The 18,506-nt window shown below is 38.5% G+C and overlaps 1 protein-coding gene across 6 annotated transcripts in view; it reads left to right on the top strand.

The window, feature by feature from the left end:
- The first annotated feature begins 6,111 nt into the window (after nt 1-6,111).
- Nucleotides 6,112-18,506, top strand: part of DGKB (diacylglycerol kinase beta) — a 645,730-nt gene continuing 633,335 nt past the window's right edge. For all 6 annotated transcript variants that reach the window (XM_065884106.1, XM_065884107.1, XM_065884111.1 and 3 more), the window contains exon 1: nt 6,112-6,181. In XM_065884106.1, coding sequence (XP_065740178.1) covers nt 6,112-6,181 — 70 coding nt within the window. The remainder of the gene's footprint in view (nt 6,182-18,506) is intronic.

The raw sequence follows: 18,506 nt of genomic DNA on the forward strand, positions 1-18,506 counted from the left end.
TGTATCTTGAGTTTGGCTTTTTACCTTCATCTTTACTATGACTTTCCTAGCTAAAGCCACTACCAGCTGTCATCCAGTTACTGGAATAGCCTCCTATTTGGCCTTCCCACTTCCATTCCTGTCACCTTCCAATCCACTGATTAGAAAAAAACTTCTTAAAATATATGTGGACCATGTTTATCTCCTCCTCAGAATATGTCAATGGCTTCATAACTTACTTAAGATAAATCCTCAGTATGGCCTCTAAGAATGTCCATAATGTGGATATGTCCATATGTGGTCTAATCATGTGCCTCTTTCCCTCTTACTCACCAGGCTCCAGTCACACTTGCCTTCTCTGGACTCTTCTAATATTTCTGTTTTTTTGTCTGTTTGTTTGTTTCCTCACTTCCAGATTCTGCTCAGAATGTTCCTCTCACTCAAGTTTATAACTATTACTCAACTTTTATGATTTAATTTAAATAAAACTTTCCTGTGGATTGCACTCTGAATCTCTTAATCTAAATCAGGGCTGTCTTTTGTACTCTCATAGAATTCCATTACCTGTATTTCATATAACTTATCACAGTTTATAATTATTTATTTGTGCAGTTGGTTTGTTTAATGTGGATCTTTCCCCCAAACAAGATTCAGGAACTGTCTTACTTATAACGACATCACCAGCACTTGGCTCAGTCCCTAGCATGTCACTGGGTCTCAATTTAGACTTCTTTTCATGGATAAATGAACAAATAATTATAAATCAAGTGATAACAGTAATATTCCATTTAATTTCGTCCTATTTTTCTTTCAGAGGTTCTACGATTGATATTTTGGGTCTCATCCTTTTTCACTTCTGTGATTTTTCCATGGGTTACCTTATATTTTGGGATTTATGACCCTTGAGACCCAGTAAATATTTTCAGTCATCCTAATACCTTAAATTCATATACATAGAGTCTCCAGTGTGCCTTAGTGTGTATTAACTTTACTCAATGATCGGAGTCATCACATGCTGACTTTGAATAAATATTTAGAAATCTACACTTAATGCGACTAACATACAGTGCATCCAACCAGCCAGATCCATTTATCTAGACATTGCTTGTACCTTATTCATGAGGAAGTTGATTTCCTTTACTAACTATGGAGACTGTGTTTTAGTCCAGGTACAATAGGCCAAAGAGACTTCTCCAACTCCTCCAGTATAATTATTTCCTGCCACCAACTCACTGAAGTGGCACACCCATTCACTAGATGAGAATGCACTCCAACAGCCAGCAAAGTGGATTCTTCTTGGCTTTCATTTTATATGCCTAAAGAAAACCCCTTGCAGAGGAACAGGAAGTCTGTGAAAGCATCTTAGGGAATCTCAACTGAATACTCTCGTTTTCTTTCTATACATTTATAAAGAGGCAGAGACTATAAGGAAATGTTGCCATCATTCCCATCTCCTTCTGAGGCATAGAAAATAGCTGTGGCTTTTGATTTAATATTACACATGCAACATTTCTCTTTACAGACTTATGATATGTTAGTTCAACTAGTTTAAAAGATTTGATTAGGAGAAGCTTCTCCATTTGTACCCCACCCTTGATTTTTTTCTTATCTGGCTGCATGTCATATGATGAGAACTACCAGAATTGTGAGAAACCAAAGGCTTCCAGGCACCCATTAGGAGAAGGATGAGAAGTTTTATTCAAAGCATATGGGTGTTGGGATTAACCAAATCTAAGAACCAGAGAATTTACTGTGCATGGTTCAGGGATGCCATTACTCTCTAAATACCTCTTGCTAGAATGCAAATGCATTAGATCAATCCAGAAATGCTGTTCTTGATACAAAAAGTAAAGACCTACGTCGACAAGATCATGCTAAATAAAGGAAAGCTAAGTAGTGTTTTTGTTAAATATCTACACGTAAGTTAAATATTGTCCTGATGCTCATGTGCGAGTGTTATCATAAACTGCTTAACTGACATCTCAATTATGGCATTCCTTGGAAATGATTCTCATTTGTACAAAGTCAGTTATATTTCACAACCCAACATAAAACCTCTACGAAATAAAGCTTTTTGTCTTTTCCAACTGTAAAAGCTTTGTATCTCTAAGCACAACTTCTTTTTTTTTTTTTTTTTTTTTGCGGTACGCGGGCCTCTCACTGTTGTGGCCTCTCCCGTTGCGGAGCACAGGCTCCGGATGCGCAGGCTCAGCGGCCATGGCTCACGGGCCCAGCCGCTCCACGGCATGTGGGATCTTCCCACACCGGGGCGCGAACCCTCATCCCCTGCATCGGCAGGCGGACTCTCAACCACTGCGCCACCAGGAAAGCCCTAAGCACAACTTCTTTTGTTTATGTCCATTCAGTTGAAGGGAAGGGGTGAGGCCTCTCAGGAAAGTGAAACCCATAGTGACTTCTGTTCCCGACTCCTTCCTTATGAGCCATTTTCTCTTTATCAACCTCAGGGGCTCCTTCTAACTCTCCTACCCATGTTTTTCATTATGAAAAAAGCCTTTAAGTGAATTCATTCTATAAATATTTATATATACCAAGCACTCTTCCAAGCACTGGGAAATAGCACTGAACAAACAGATAAAAATCCCTCCTCTCATGGGGTGTGTATCTTAGAGCCCATGAGAGGATGGTGGCACAAAATCTAACACATACGTTCAGATGAATATCAAGGGCAAACTCAATACGTATTTTTAGTTGTTTTGTTCTTTTTGTGGAATCCCATCAGGGCTTAAAACCACTTAACGTTACCCCTAATTCTAGTGTGAGGAGACAAATATTAAATAATATAAATAACTTAAATATTTGATAAGATGTTATATTCAAAACAAAAGTGTGATGGAGGGATGGTGTGTAGGAATGTTAAATTTTAAATTTACTGAGAAGATAGCATTCATCTAAAGATCTGTAGGATGTCAGTTAAGCAGTCATTTTGTTTGTTTTTTTTTTTTTTGCGGTACACGGGCCTCTCACTGTTGTGGCCTCTCCCGCTGCGGAGCACAGGCTCCGGACACGCAGGCCCAGTGGCCGTGGCTCACGGGCCCAGCTGCTCCGCGGCATGTGGGATCCTCCCGGACCGGGGCACAAACCCGTGTCCCCTGCAGCGGTGGCAGGCGGACTCTCAACCACTGCGCCACCAGGGAAGCCCAACCAGTCATTTTAAATTTGAGTTTCTTACACTAAATTAACTGGGGAATTTTAATAAATTTCAGCACAGGTAGCCAGGTGGAAAACTATAATTAATTAAGTAATGAATTACTATTCTAATTTATTAATTAACTTGTTGGTAATTTATCAGACAGACCTCTGGAATCATCTCAGTTCATGACTACCCATGGGTGGTAAGGGGTAGGCCATGTTAAGGAAAGGAGAGAGCTCAGGGGGCCAGTTAAGAAGCTATCACAATCCAAGTGAAAGAGAAAGAATCTGAATGAAGACACTGATATTTTTCCAAAATGACATTTTCCCAAAGTAATCCGGTTTCTGGCTTTTTTTGTGTTCTTTCATTGCTCCTTACTACCTTTAGAATAGTGCCCAAACCTCTTTGTTTGACATTGAAATCCTTTCAAAAATTGGCTGCTTACTGGTTTCTCTAATAGATGTGTCTGTATTCCAATAAAACTTTATTTACAAAACTAGATTGTGGGCCAGTGTTTACTGCAGTCAGCTGTTTGCCTACCCCTGGTCTACTTTATGGGACTCTCTCAGTCTTAGCACATGGCTTCCATTCTAAAAGTTATCTCACTAGTATCAGAAACTGCTGAATTCACAGCCGGTTTGTCAACATTCCAGGTAAGAAGTTGGAGGAAGAGAAAAAAGATTAAAAGAGCACTTGTTAGCTCTTTCCTCAAATAGAACCTTCCTATATATCTCACCCAACATCCACTTACATCTCACTGGCCACTTCTTCGTGCAAAGAACCTGAGGAATATAGCTGTTTAGATGGATATATTTTCATTTAATAAAATTAGGGTTCTGTTACCAAGGAAGAAAGAAAGAATGGATATTGGGTGGGTTTCTAGCAGTCTCTGTCATATCTATCAGATTTTAATCACCCGGTGTCAGTTTCTTCATTTGTCAAAATGGAACACTATTAGCACCTCACAGAGTTGTTTGGTGAAGGTTGAATGATCCAACACAGGAATGCTGTTAGGAGAATGCCATGCATACTGTAAGCTCTCAGTAGAACTGACACATTGTTGGAATTAGCCTTATTTTCGTCTTTTGTGTGTTTTGATCTTTGTTGTATTTCCAGTGCCTAGAATGCTTTCTAGCACATAGGAGATCAATAAACACTTTTTTTTTTTGAATGAATAAATGAACCACCATTATCATCAGTTTAGATTTTTAGATAGCAGGCAACAGAAACTGATTCTGGCCCACTTAATCCCTTATTAAAATAATGGTACTTACTTCTAGAAGTGACAAGATACCTGGAGAGTCAGACTCAGACAGGGACAGGTATCCTATTATTGCTGTAATCATTTAGACCAGAGCTATTTTCACACTGTGCTTGGATAACTCCACTCAACATTTAAAGCCCCATGAGATGGAGTCTAATGATCAAAATGTGACGGAATCATCTGTCTCCCTTTGGATAGGAGAGAACGGAGCACCTTTTTTTATAGTCCCACCAAAATGGCATGTACCTGGGGAGAAGCAAAGAATTAGGATGAGATCCATGTGAAGGATGAAATCAGCAGGAAGAAACTGGGTGGAAAGCACAAAGAAATATCCATCACATGTTCTTATAAGTGCATCCCCTGGGAAGAAAAAAGACCTATAGCAATTTGGCCTCTGTTAATGCATCAGTATCTGCATTTTTTTCCATTTAAAAAGCCAACTACCACCTTGTAAAACTGATTGCAGGAACCCTGAAGAGATGAGACCAACAAGAGTTTTTTTGTTTTTTTTCTTAAGGATAAGATGACAGAATTATGACAGTGAGGTTGTGGGATTGATAGAGAACAGTAAATAGATATCGAAAAAAGGTTAGGCACTAATGCCAAATACAGGCACCATGCCTTTAGGTAATGACATTTATATGCATAATCCTTCCAGTCATTTAATTTCATAAATTATCTAAGTAATTGTTTCTAAATATTTTAGTTTCTATGATGATGACAGTGCCAGTCTGCTTTGTCACTGAGCAATTGATTACTGTCTCTGATAAAAAGTTGAAACCAGATGGTTTTTCATTTTGTTTGCCTTTTCAGAGGTAGCAGTGAATGTAGGTCCATGACAACCTCGGGGTTTATTTTTAAGCATGATTCACAGTAGTTCCATCTACTATCATTATGAAAGTCTGTCAGACATTTGGAATTGCTTTAATTTGGTAAATTTTATTGAGATTTTTATAGATGGTAAAATTAAAATTATTGGGTTTTTTTAATTGTTAGGGGAAAAAAACCCAATTTATATAACCTGCCCAAATTGATTTGCATAATTGCAAATACATGTGCTACCACGGATGACCATTCCAAACCATTGTTGGAAAGCTGGTAGACTAGCAGACTGTATATTTAGGGAACTTTAGAGCTTATTTAGCTTCATTTAATAATCTGCGTCTAAACATAACATTTGTTTAGATATTAAAAAATTGATAAGTTTAGATTGATAACAATGACACCATTCTTTGCTCTTGGAATGTGGAGTTTAAAAAACTGAACCAAAAAAAAGTCTCCTTGTATGAAACTAGACCTTATAAAATTTTCTTCACACTGTATTTTTAATCATATTTCTTCTATGATTTGGTGTTAGAAAATGTGTATAAAATGCCATTAGAGTGAGCAATTAAACATTATTATGCAAAATGGAATAACTGTAATATATTATTTAGGGATTAAAAATCTTTAACATTCTTTAACTTGTCAGTTTTTTTCTTTGTTTAATGATACTAATCTTTCAATCTTTCTTTTTCTTTCTGCAGTGCTTTAATACGTTATTGAAACTACAAACCCATATCCACAGTGGTCTCATTGTTGACAGATTGCATATTTTGAAAGCTTGAGGTATTTTATAATGAAACATGCCATGTGGAAACTTTGAAGCATAAATTCTGCCAAACATCTGAATAAAGAATTTCTCACCTGGTATGTAAGAGATCTCCTCACCACCACCATGACAAACCAGGAAAAATGGGTCCATCTCAGCCCCTCAGAATTTTCCCAGCTTCAGAAATATGCTGAATGTAAGTATTCATATTGATAATATGATTTGACTTGGTATTTGCGCTAAACAACGTAATTATTTACTTACCAAAACAGCTTATAAATCCCGTTCAGCATTGGGATAAATACAGGTGTGTCTTTTCTGTTTTCAAGTAAGTGAACTTGAGACTACCAGTTTGGCATGAGAAAAAGGAAAAGGTAAACTTAAATCGAACATTAGATCTCAAAGAAAAAGAACTAGAACTTTAGATGCAAAAGTGAACTTGGAAACACTCCCGCTGTAATAGATGTGAAGCAAAGGATAAGATAGTTTGGGAGAATGGAGACTGGTGAGTCTGTAACCAAGAAGAAGGATAAGCAGAAGTAAGGGGAAAAGTGAGATTTTTTTTTTTCCTGCATAACATTTCAAAACGATTGGGAGTAGGGAGTCATACATACATCATGGCATTGAAATTAGAGGTTGTAAAAGAAAGAGAAGGTGTAGGATCTTACACCACGTTGTTTAGTGTGTGTATTGATACAAAAGATAGGCCATGGTGATTCACTTTATAGTATGCAATTTTTAAATATGATAAGGTTCTTTACACATAAACAGTAAAATTGTATTTATTTATTGTTTTTACCATGGATTTTCAAAAATACATCTGTTTCACAAATTGAGTTTCAACAGTAAATATGGGTAGCAACTGTGTCAAGGTGTTGAAGAGAGAAAATGAAGCAACTAATAAATAGGAGGGAGCAAAAGGCTGGGAGCACGATGAGTAGAGAAAAAATAATATGCAGGGAATGTAATAAGAATGGTGAGTGTTAGAGAATAAAATGCAAGAAGTGGAAAGCAAAAAAAGAACCAATTGCACGCAATAGTGAAAGAGGCAAAAACTGGAACAGCTGGAGGTGCCTATGCAGAGAATTGGGTCATGTAGGAGAGAAGTGTCAGGAGTGAATTGAATCATATTATGAAGAGGCAGAGGAAAGGATTAAACTCAAATGGAGGATTGGAATAATAAGAAATGGATATGTGAGTGAATAATAACACATTTACGGGGTACATAGTATAAGTCAGGAACATTAATAAACAATGTATATCATCCGAAGAGGCCAATTTCATAGGTTTTCCAGACTTTTCCTAACTGGAGAGCTGAAGTGTTCTGGGTGAGGTTATCAGAGTGCTGGTGGGTATTTGTAAGGAAGATGCAAACCCATGTAACCTGTAAGTTTTCTCCATCAATAATGATAAAAATACAGTAACTATTAAATGGAGGGGAGAATCAGAAATTGTTGACATCAAAATGTGGTCCTTATACTGAAAAACTGTTTTGAGCCACTAAAAGCACAATTCATCTACTTATCACATGAAGACAATTTATCCCAGAATGGCTGAATTCTTGTCTGCATGTTTATACTCAGTGATTTCTAAACTGGCTAAAAATGATTTACCTATGTTTTGTAATTACTATATGCTCTTTACTGTTGTGATATATCCAATAATTAAGTAAATATTTCTGAACATCTTCTTTAGGGAGAATATTCTGCTTGGCACTGTAGGAGATGCAAATATGAACAGATATGGACCCTCCCTTTTTGGAATTTACAGTTTAATGAAGGCTAGAAACTAATAGATAAACAATTCTAGGATAAACGATATCTAGGTGAAATATCTAAGTGCTACAAGCAAAGTTTAGGGATCTGTAGGGCAATAGTATGCAGCTAGAGATGGAAAAAGGGAAGGCTTCATGGAAGAAGTAGAATTTGAAATGAATCTTAAAAAATAGATTCATGGTAAATGCAGAAAAAATGATATAAATTAAAAGAAAAAATTAGCATATATTTGAGGAAGTGAGATGAGCTACATTTAGCCACACTACAAATTAAGGGAGTAAGTGGAGGTAAGGTTATAAAAATGAGATAGAATTTAAATATACAACGCTCAACTTGAGTAAGGCAGTGAAGAGTAATTGTAGAATTAAGCGTAGGGCGACATGAACAATGCTATGCTCCAAGAAGCTTAATTTACAAATACAAAAATAGTATATGTGACAAAGAGACTGAAATTAGGCCAGTGGGCTACTGGAATAGACTAAAAAAAGGTGGATGGAGATTGATGACCAGAAAAGCATAGATTCAAATATTACATCATTAAAACTAGTGGAAGAGAACTTGGGCAATAATAAAATACGAGAATTGAGAGAGAGAGAGAGAGAGTGAGAGAGAGAGAGAGAGAGGCAGAAAGAGACAGTTCTAAAATTTAGCTCTAAAAATTTGACTTGGAGGACAGAGGAATTTGGTGACATAATCTCCCAAGTAAAATAAACATAATGGTTTGGTTTAGATTATGCTAAATTTAGCTGGATTATTAAAATATATTTTCCAGTGTTCGGGTACTTACAAGAAACATGCCTGTGGAGGCACTAGTATAAAATAGATAAATTATTGCCATAATAGCTAAATTATTATTTACAATAACTTTTGCTTAGATAGTCAAATTGCATTTGAACTGATAAACAGAATTTAGTACTAAAGTATTAAATATATTACAGGCTGCCACTCTTATTTTATTGGCTAAGGAATATGGAGGTACATTTAATTATATCATTAAAATGCTTGATTTAGTAATAGGTTTGCAGAAATACCTAAGACAAGTGGTAAAAAGAATTGTCATAAATGTAAAAGTTCTAACCTCTTGAGACAAAGATTAATGGGCATTCAATAAGTTGGTAGTGAGTAGTGACACAGTGAGTATAAGAACATGGTTAAAATGGATCTTACGAAAAGACATTTTAACTGTGAAGGAAATGAATAGTGCTGATTCCATGATCATTAGACTTGCTACTCTTTTTTAAATAACCAAGACAACAATGAAGAGTGTTAGACCGAATCCTCTAAGAAGTTTCCTGTATAATTAAATAGCAAAGAATATTATGATTAGATGGATCTTTGTGTATTAAATTGCCATTGTCAAAACATAACAGAAAACAAACTTATTATCCTGAAGATTATAAAAGTGGTATATTTTCCATGCTATTCAGTACATGTGATCAGTTTATCAGCAGCATTTAAGGACCAGATTTTTCATGTTGCAATGCAGTGTTGGCAAAGTGACATCCCTCTGTAGTCTATTAGAAAAGTGATATATTAGATTTTAATCGTTTTGTAACTTTCCATAAGAAATTGTTTATATGTATTAAATGACTAAATTTTAAAAAAGTTATTAATTTAAGTTTAAATTTGCAGCATGCTAAGATTATATCTGATGAATTTCAAATAAGTGTTCTATACTCTTTTGGGGAATGGGGTGGGGTCGTCAGATTCTTGGTTGAGATGAATGAGTTCATGAAACCGCTACCCACAAAACCAAATCATTCAGTGTTGGACTTAAATAATACCATAAAGATCTTTTTCTCAAGTTATCTGATCTTGAGTTCTCTCCACAAGTGCCACAGTATATCGTGCCGTATTCTGTTTAGGCTGCTATAACGAAGTACCATAGACTGGGTGACTTATAAACAACAGAAAATTATTTCTCATAGTTCTGGAGGCTGGAAGTTTGAGATTAGGGTGCAAGCATGGATTCTGGTAAAGGTCCTCTTTGGGGCTGCAAACTGCCAACTTCTTGTATTCTCACATGTTGGAAGGAGCAAGAGAAGAGCAGCAAGCTCTCCTGGGATTCTTATAAGGGCACTAATCCAGTTCATCAGGGTTCTACCCTAAGAACCTCATCTAATTCTATTTACCTCTCAAAGATCCCTCATACTGTGAGGTACGGTTTCAACATATGCATTAGGGAAGACACAAATTTTAGTCCATTACACCCTGTAACTATACATATTGTTTCAGTTTCTAGGCTTTCCTCATAATTAATTGGGGGAAAATTAGAGGGACGTTGGCACAGCATTCCTGGCTAGGCAGGTAGCACATCAGACAGCTGTGTTCAAATCCTGGTCGTACCATATTTTAGATGTCTGACTTTCAAGTTATATAACATCTCTGTCTCCCAATTTTCATACTTGTAAAATGGGAAAAATAATAATGTCGAATGTTGTAAGGATTAAATTGAATGAGTTAATATATGTCAAGTAATGAGAACAGTGCCTGGTGAGTTGCAAGTTATATAACTGTTTACGATTATTATTTTAATAGAGAGGGAGTGAGTGTGTTATGTTGGCTGTTTGAACATATTGTTGATGATCAAGTTAAAAAGTGCTGCATTTTAGAGCATTAAGAGCCAATGTCTATTTTTTCTGCTAAAAGACCACATTCTTCCCACAAGGTAGAAGCTTCTGGTGCTGTTGGCAGCCTCGGATCTGTGTTGTCCCCACAAAGGCTGAAGGCAGCTAATGTGAAGCCTGCTGTGGCTGCCTACAACATGCTGAGCCCATGCTCCTGTTTAGGGTTTCAGGCTGAGTCCCTCTGTGGGGAGCATTTCCATTGATATGTGGGAGAGGAGTATCCTTTTCTTTTCCACTCTTCATAAAAAGTCATCCAGACTGTTGTGATAAGACGGACAGCTCTCACTCCTGCCGTGTAGAGAATTGAGCTTATCACATTATTAGTTTGTCGTTGCTTCCTAGAATCTCTTCATGGATAACAATATTTTCTATGTAAAATCTACACAGTATTTCCAAGTGATTCATTATCTGCCCACGTATCGTCACTTAGGATTAGCTTTTTATTTGCTGTATACAAAGCGTGTTATATAGCGTGTACTTTATTTTTGAAAAATACTATGTTATTACAGTGGGAACACTTCCAAACTCTCATAAATTTCATACTTTTTATAGCAGCTGGCATTGTAGAGAGTTGCAGAATTATTTGATGACTTGTTCTTTTCAGTAAGGACCAGCATGCCTAATATTTGGACCTAGTGTACAGTTTCTTCCATTGAAGTGAGGTGTGTGTTGTGGCTTAGTGGAAAGAGCACAGGCTTTGTAGGCAAACTAATATTCGACAGTGTTGAACCACAGCCCCAACTTCAACTTACTAGCCTTGGGACCTTGGGAAGCTTACATGTACTACCTGTGCCTCAGCTTCCTCACCTGGAAAAGTAGAATTCTACCTCACAGTGTTGTAGGATTTAATGAGACAGTAATCATCATTATCATAAATAATCGATTTTTAGTACCCTATTCTAAATAATATACAAATATTAATTCATTTAATTCTCACAATAAGCCTTAGAGGTGAAGGATGATCTCCGTCAGGCACATTGCCTGGCCTATTGCTATGGCACAATAAGCAATAACAAAGATCAAAACAGTAGTAATTCATTTATATTTCTTACAGAGATCACTTTGTTAATAAAGATTGTTAATCATGTTTCTGAAATAGGGGAATCTAGAACCCAGGATTCAGGTCCTCTTATCTCCATCAGCCACAGCCATCTCTCAAAGGGCTTTTGTACACAGGACAAAGCAAAGAAGCAAAGCTTCTAACTATGGCTTTGGCCCCAGAATACCTTTCTGCTCCCTTATCCTGCTACATGGCGGGGATCCTGTGTCAACCTCCGTGAGCAGTTTTCATCATTCTACCCACGCTGCTTTTCTCCCGTCTCTGGAACCTCCTTCACTCTTCCTTATGAAAAACATAGGAGGGAAAAGAGAGGAGAATAAACTCAGGAAGCAGTTATAATAAAAAGTTTGGTAATGTGCTTGGCCATTTTAAGTAGCTTTCCTCTCCCAAGAAACCCCACCCTCTAGCATGATGATCTGTGTCTTTGAGATGTGTTTTGTGCTTAATCCATACATGATGGGTTAAGGAGACTGGAGGGAGAGACTAGACCTCCTGACCTGTGCATATTCAGTTTATTGTTAAGCAAGTTTAGATCACATGTTAGCCCTCTTTCTAATTTGTTCCACTGGGATTAGCTCTTACGTTTGTGCTAGGCCCTTTGTTACTGTACACTGACTCTATTTTGGGAGGCCAAGCCACTTAATTACTCTCTTTGTACAAGACAGAAGAATAAATGGCACAGAGTCAATTAACATAGTGGCTGAGGACACGTAATTTGGTGTTAGACTAGACTGGGTTTGAGTTCCAGTGCTGTGATGTACACCTCATTTTCTTCACCTTTGTCCTAGGATTGCAATGATGATTAAGGGTGAAGAGGCCTGTAAAGTGCTCAGGACTCAATCAGTTATTGTTTTGATGAGGCTCAGGATGGTGGTGACTGTGGTGGTTTAATATCAAATGAGGACTTTTTGTTCTTTGATTTATGACTCCTCAGTTATACTACTTATGTGGAATGTCTTGATTTTGCCCTGACACTTGTCTGAAATCAGGATCTCTGACTCTATTTTAGATAATACATGTCTCTCATTTCCGACCCTGTTTCTTCTGATTCACATTGATTAGCTCGGCAGTTCCTGGCTCTGACCCAGATTTTATTTCTGGAATGTATGTTGACTGCATAATCTCTTTCGCCTCATCTCTGTCTCCAGTTCCTATTTGTTGTACTGCTTCAGACTGAATTTCCTGTTGGTGGCTTCTCTGGGTCCATATACCTTAAGGTTTTCAATACCTAAATCTGCAGTAGTAAAAGAAAGTAATCACTATGAATGTCTAAGTCTCCATTATTTCAGTATCCTAAAAATATATCATTTTCAATGATTTTTAAACATCTTTTCCAGCTTTTCAAACTTGCCCGCAAACCTTAAATTAAGATTTATGGTCAAACAAACTTTAATAGTGAAGTTAGGACTTCTGTGAAGTATTTTGGTCAAAGTGGACCAAATTAGACTGTGATTGAAAAATTCACAAAATCTCAGTGGCTTAACAAAACAGAAGTTTATTTCTTGCTCCTATTACATTTCCAAATCTGAATCAGCAAATGGTTTAATTTCACATTATCCTTGATCAAAAGTCCCAGTCAGATGGAGCAGTCATCAACTTTAAAATTGGCAGATGCTGTGACAGAGAAATAGACTTTGTGCAATGGGTGCTAGCTCTTAAGGCTTCTCCCTGATAATGTTTTGCTTACGTTTCTTTGGCCAAAGCAACCCACATGACCACATCTAACTTCAAGGGAGTAGAGAAATGCATTCCTTCTGTCTGCCCAGCATTGGGGGAGACTGAACTACTTGGTGAAAACTACTAATGTGGACAGTATCACACAAATAAAATATAACCTATTCTTTACCTTGGAACCTTAAGCAAGTCATCACGATCACTTTAAGCTTGTTTCTTCATCTTATAGAAGGAGGACAGTGCTCCCCACCTATAAATAATTACTCTTGTTTTTATTACTAATATTAGTATGACAGATTGTAACAAAAGTTATCGCAAAGATTCATACAGATTAAATTATGTACTTCATCCTTAATTCAGCTGTAGATTAAAGGTTGTGATTTACTAGAAGTTTCCTTAGATGCCACCACCCACATTACAGCAGGAAGTGCCACACACACACACAAATATGAGTATACAGACTTACACGGACTTAATTTTACTTGCTGATCGTTATTCAGCCAACAGTACTGAATACCCTTCACTCTTAAGCATTATGCTTGGTTCTAGGTAATACAGAAATGGATATCGTAGTTCTTTCAATCAAAGAGGTTAATCTATTCAGAGAGACAAATATCATGGCAAACGATGATAAAGCAGTGAAATACTTACTCCGGATATTATATATGCAAGATTCTTTTTAATTGAGGTACAATTTACATAAAACGCTGTTTTACGTATACAACATAATGATTTGATATGTATTGCAAATGATTACCACAATAAATTTAACTAACATCCATCACCACACAGGTAAAATTCTTTTTCTTGAGATGAGAACTTGCTCTCTCTTAGCAACTTTCCAATATACAATACAGCATTGTTAACTATAGTCACGGTGCTCTGCTATACTTATAACTGGAAGTTTGTACCTTTTAAACACCTTTACCCATTTCACACCCCCCCCACCCCCGGCCCCTTGCCTTGGGGAACCACCATTTTGTTCGTTGTAAGTTAAATTCTGTAAGATTCCACATGTAAGTGAGATTTTACAGTATTTGTCTTTGTCTTTTCTGACTTATTTCACTTAACATAATGCCCTCAAGGTCTACCCATGTTGTTGTCACAAATGGCAGGATGTCCTTCTTTCTAATGGGTAGATTATATATGTATACAAATAAGTTGTAAAGAAAATTATATATAAAATATTAAATGCCATTTATATACCATTTATCTGTCTTTACCATTATCTTTACCATTTATTTGTCTGCGGACACTTAGGTTGTTTCCATGTCTTGGCTATTGCAAATAATGCCGCAGTGAAAATGAAGATGCAGATATCTCTTCAGGATATTGATTTTATTTCTTTCAGGTATATACCCAGAAGTGGAATTGCTGGAAAATATGATAGTTCTATTTTTAAATTTTGGAAAACCCTCCATACTGTTTTCCATAGTGGCTGCACCAATTTACATTTCCATCGGCAGTGTACAAGGTTCTTGTGCATATCCTTGCCAATACTTGTTATCTCTTATCTTTTTGATGATAGCCATTCTGACAGGTGTGAAGTGTTATTGTGGTTTTTAAAATTATTTATTTATTTATTTATTTAATTTTTGGCTGCATTGGATCTTTGTTGCTGCGCACGGGCTTTCTCTAGTTTCAGCTAGCGGGGGCTACTCTTTGTTGAGGTGTGTGGCATCTCATTGCGGAGGCTTCTCGTTGCAGAACACAGACTCTAGGCTCGTGGGCTTCATTCAGTAGCCGTGGCTCGCAGGCTCTAGAGTGCAGACTCAGTAGTTGTGGCACACGGGCTTAGTTGCTCGGCGGCATGTGGGAACTTCCCGGACCAGGGCTCGAACCCGTGTCCCCTGCATTGGCAGGCGGATTCTTTTTTTTTTTTTTTTTTTTTTTTTTTTGCGGTACACGGGCCTCTCACTGTTGTGGCCTCTCCCGTTGCGAGCGGCCATGGCTCACGGGCCCAGCCGCTCTGCGGCATGTGGGATCCTCCGGACTGGGGCACGAACCCGTGTCCCCTGCATCAGCAGGCGGACTCTCAACCACTGTGCCACCAGGGAAGCCCCCTCATTGTGATTTTGATTGGCATTTTCTTGATGATGAGTGATGTAGAGCACCCTTAGGTACCTGTTGGTACATGATCTGCAAATAGGCATCTTTCTCTGAGACACTGTGTGTTTCACTCTGTAGCCTCTATGCTGTGCCCTGGGGATCAGGCAGTTAAGAATGGATTCTCTGTTACAGGCTTGTGGGACCCCAGAACATAAACCTCACTGGCCACCAGAGCCAGTTAATAAAGGGATGCATCCCCTGGGCCCAGCTGCAAAAGCTGGGGCGCTAGACCTGTGTGCAAGCTCCTTTCTGGTATATTAAGCAACCTGGAGTGAGGCAGGGGGAGACAGAGCAAAGGTGGTGCCTGCCTCTGCAGAGTATTGCAGTCAGCCCCTAGATGTGTATTAAATTAGATACTTGCTCCTCAGGCCACAGCTTTTAAGATAAGCAAGTAGTCCTTTTTAATGGAAAGACTGGACATCTTTCCTACACAAAATGTTGCATACTCTCTCCTGGAAGAAACCATTTTACTCATTTAAAATTCTGTATCACTCCATGATCTCCTCCCTGTGGTATTGATCACATTAATGTGTACCTGTATCTGTATCTCTCTATCTATGTACAGACATCTGATAGGCAATACATAATATATTCTCATTTTGAAATTTGAGCATTACAGATTTTAACCTGCTGCCTCTGCACTGGACCTGGGGGCTTAGCCACAGGGAGTCCACCTGAGCCTGTGAAGAGCAGTTTCTCAGTTCCCTATAGCCTGTGGGTCTCTTAGACACAAGCCCCACTGGCTTTCAAAGCTAGATGTTTTGGGGGCCTGTCTCTCAGGTGGAAGTATTCAAAGTTGGGGCACCACATGTGGAGTTCAAACCCCTGGCTCCTCAGGGAGAAGCTGGGAGTTGTGAGCTCCCTCCCAGTTGTGTGTCACCACAGTAGGGGTGGGGTTCATGGCAAGCTTGTGCCTCAGCCTCTCCTACCTATTTTTATTTTTTTAATTAATTAATTAATTAACTATTTTTGGCTGTGTTGAGTCTTCGTTTCTGTGCGTGGGCTTTTCTCTAGTTGCGGCAAGCGGGGGCCACTCTTCATTGTGGTGCGCGGGCCTCTCCCTGTCGCGGCCTCTCTTGTTGCGGAGCACAAGCTCCAGATGCGCAGGCTCAGTAGTTGTGGCGCACAGGCCTAGTTGCTCCGCGGCATGTGGGATCTTCCAAGAGCAGGTCTCGAACCCGTGTCCCTTGCATTGGCAGGCAGATTCTCAACCACTGCGCCACCAGGGAAGCCCTTTCCTACCTATTCTGATGTTGGTTTTTTCTTGTTTACCCTATGCATAGGGGTCGTTCACGTTCACCTAGTTTACAGAGTTCTTTCAGAGCAAATTATTCCATATGTAGCTGTAGATTTGGTGTGTCCACGGGAGGAGGTGAGTTCAGCAGCCTCCTGTGTCACTATCTTGAACCAAAATCTATGCAAGACTCTCCAAGAGCTTTTAACTCTTCTTGTGGATAGGTATTGAAAGGGGAGTGGAATTGTAATTTTAATTGAAAGTATTGAATGGGGGTTAAAAAAGCAGAGAAACTCCAATTAAATATCAGAGCATGTGCTGAGGCATGAAAGAAAGTGACACATTAGGGTAGAATTGGAAATATGTGTTGGTATATGTACCTATTTGTGTCTGAGCATGTATGTGTGCACATGGACATGTGTATAAACACTGAGGGCAAGATCGAAGAATTCAGCAAGTCATAAAATATGGATCTATGAATGGCATTAGTAAAACATTGTCTATCGACATACAGTCATTGGGAGAAAGTAAAGATATTAACTGAGTGGAAAAGAAGAGAGGCAGAGAGAATACCTAAACTACAATTGTAGAATCTTAGCTGTGGAAAAAAAAAAAAAAAAGAGGAAGGATCATATCTAAAGTTAATAGAATAAAAAGAGGGATTTTGTTCTTTCACGTAAGAGAAAAACACATGTTTATAGGGAACAAGGAGGGCAGCATATAAAGGGAAAAACTTGGTGCTGAAAGATTCTGAGCTTATGGCCAAATCTAGATTTTTGTTTTGGTTTTATTCAGTTTTCTTAAGTACTTCTCTACTGTTTATTTACTTAATGTATTCGTTTTGGCCGCTAGCAAGTTACATAACCTTTCTAAAGTTTAATTTTCTCTGCTGTGTAATTAAGAAAATAATAAAACCTACTCACAAGAATGTTGTAAGACTCAAATAAAATAATATGTGCGGAAATGCTTTGTAAAATGCAAACTACCATATGTAAGTTAATTATTGCTTTCATTGTTATTATCATTAGAATGTTCTGAGTTATCTTTCTACTATTTCTTTTCTTTTTCTGTAGTTCAGTATCTCTGCTTCTCCCAAATACACGTTTCTAATTTTATTATTTATTGAATTTTACGTTTGCGTCTATGAGATTATGTGAGAAATACATTCCTACTTCTTGTGGCCCAGTTTTCCAGTTTCTCATCAAATCCTGTGGCCTCTTTCAGAGCCTTGCCTAGGCATCTTCAGGTGCAAGGATTATTTTCTCATACCCAAAAATGTATTTTATAAGGAAGAACATTGCCAAGACTGTAGCGGTCTGAGATCTTACCCTACTTACAGTGTAAGAAGTTAGCTTGCTGAGGCATCGTGATGCTAGAAGAAGATGCAAGACGCCTGGGGCAGAGAAAGAGGACTTTGTTCATCATGTCACAGAAAACATCATGTACCTCGTGCTTTTATTGGCTCCCTACTTTCTTTTATTTTTAATTAATTTATTTATTTTTGGCTGTGTTGGGTCTTTGTTGCTGCACGCGGGCTCTCCCTAGCTGCGGCAAGCAGGGTCCACTCCTTGTTGCGGCGCACGGGCCTCTCACCGCGGTGGCCTCTCCTGTTGTGGAGCGCGGGCTCTAGGTGCGCAGGCTTCAGTGGTTGTGGCACGCGGGCTCAGTAGTTGTGGCTCGCAGGCTCTAGAGTGCAGGCTCAGTAGTTGTGGTGCACGGGCTCAGCTGCTCCGCGGCATGTGGGATCCTCCCAGACCAGGGCTCGAACCCGTGTCCCCTCCATTGGCAGGTGGATTCCTAACCACTGTGCCACCAGGGAAGCCCCCTACTTTAGTTTTCACAGGGAAAGATGAAAAGGGCCAGGTAACCTTTGCAGAAGCAGTGGGTTGAGTCATAGGAGAACTCCAAGTTTAGGGAAGCTGAATGTTTTTTAATAGACAGTAAACAAACCTTCCGTTTGCTCAACAGAGGGTCACAATCAGTGTCTCTCAAGGTTTTTCACTCCAAAAACATCCTTGAAATGATAGTTTAGAGGAAAGAAA

Source organism: Phocoena phocoena, chromosome 9 (genome assembly GCF_963924675.1).
Source record: "Phocoena phocoena chromosome 9, mPhoPho1.1, whole genome shotgun sequence".
NCBI lineage: Eukaryota > Metazoa > Chordata > Mammalia > Artiodactyla > Phocoenidae > Phocoena > Phocoena phocoena.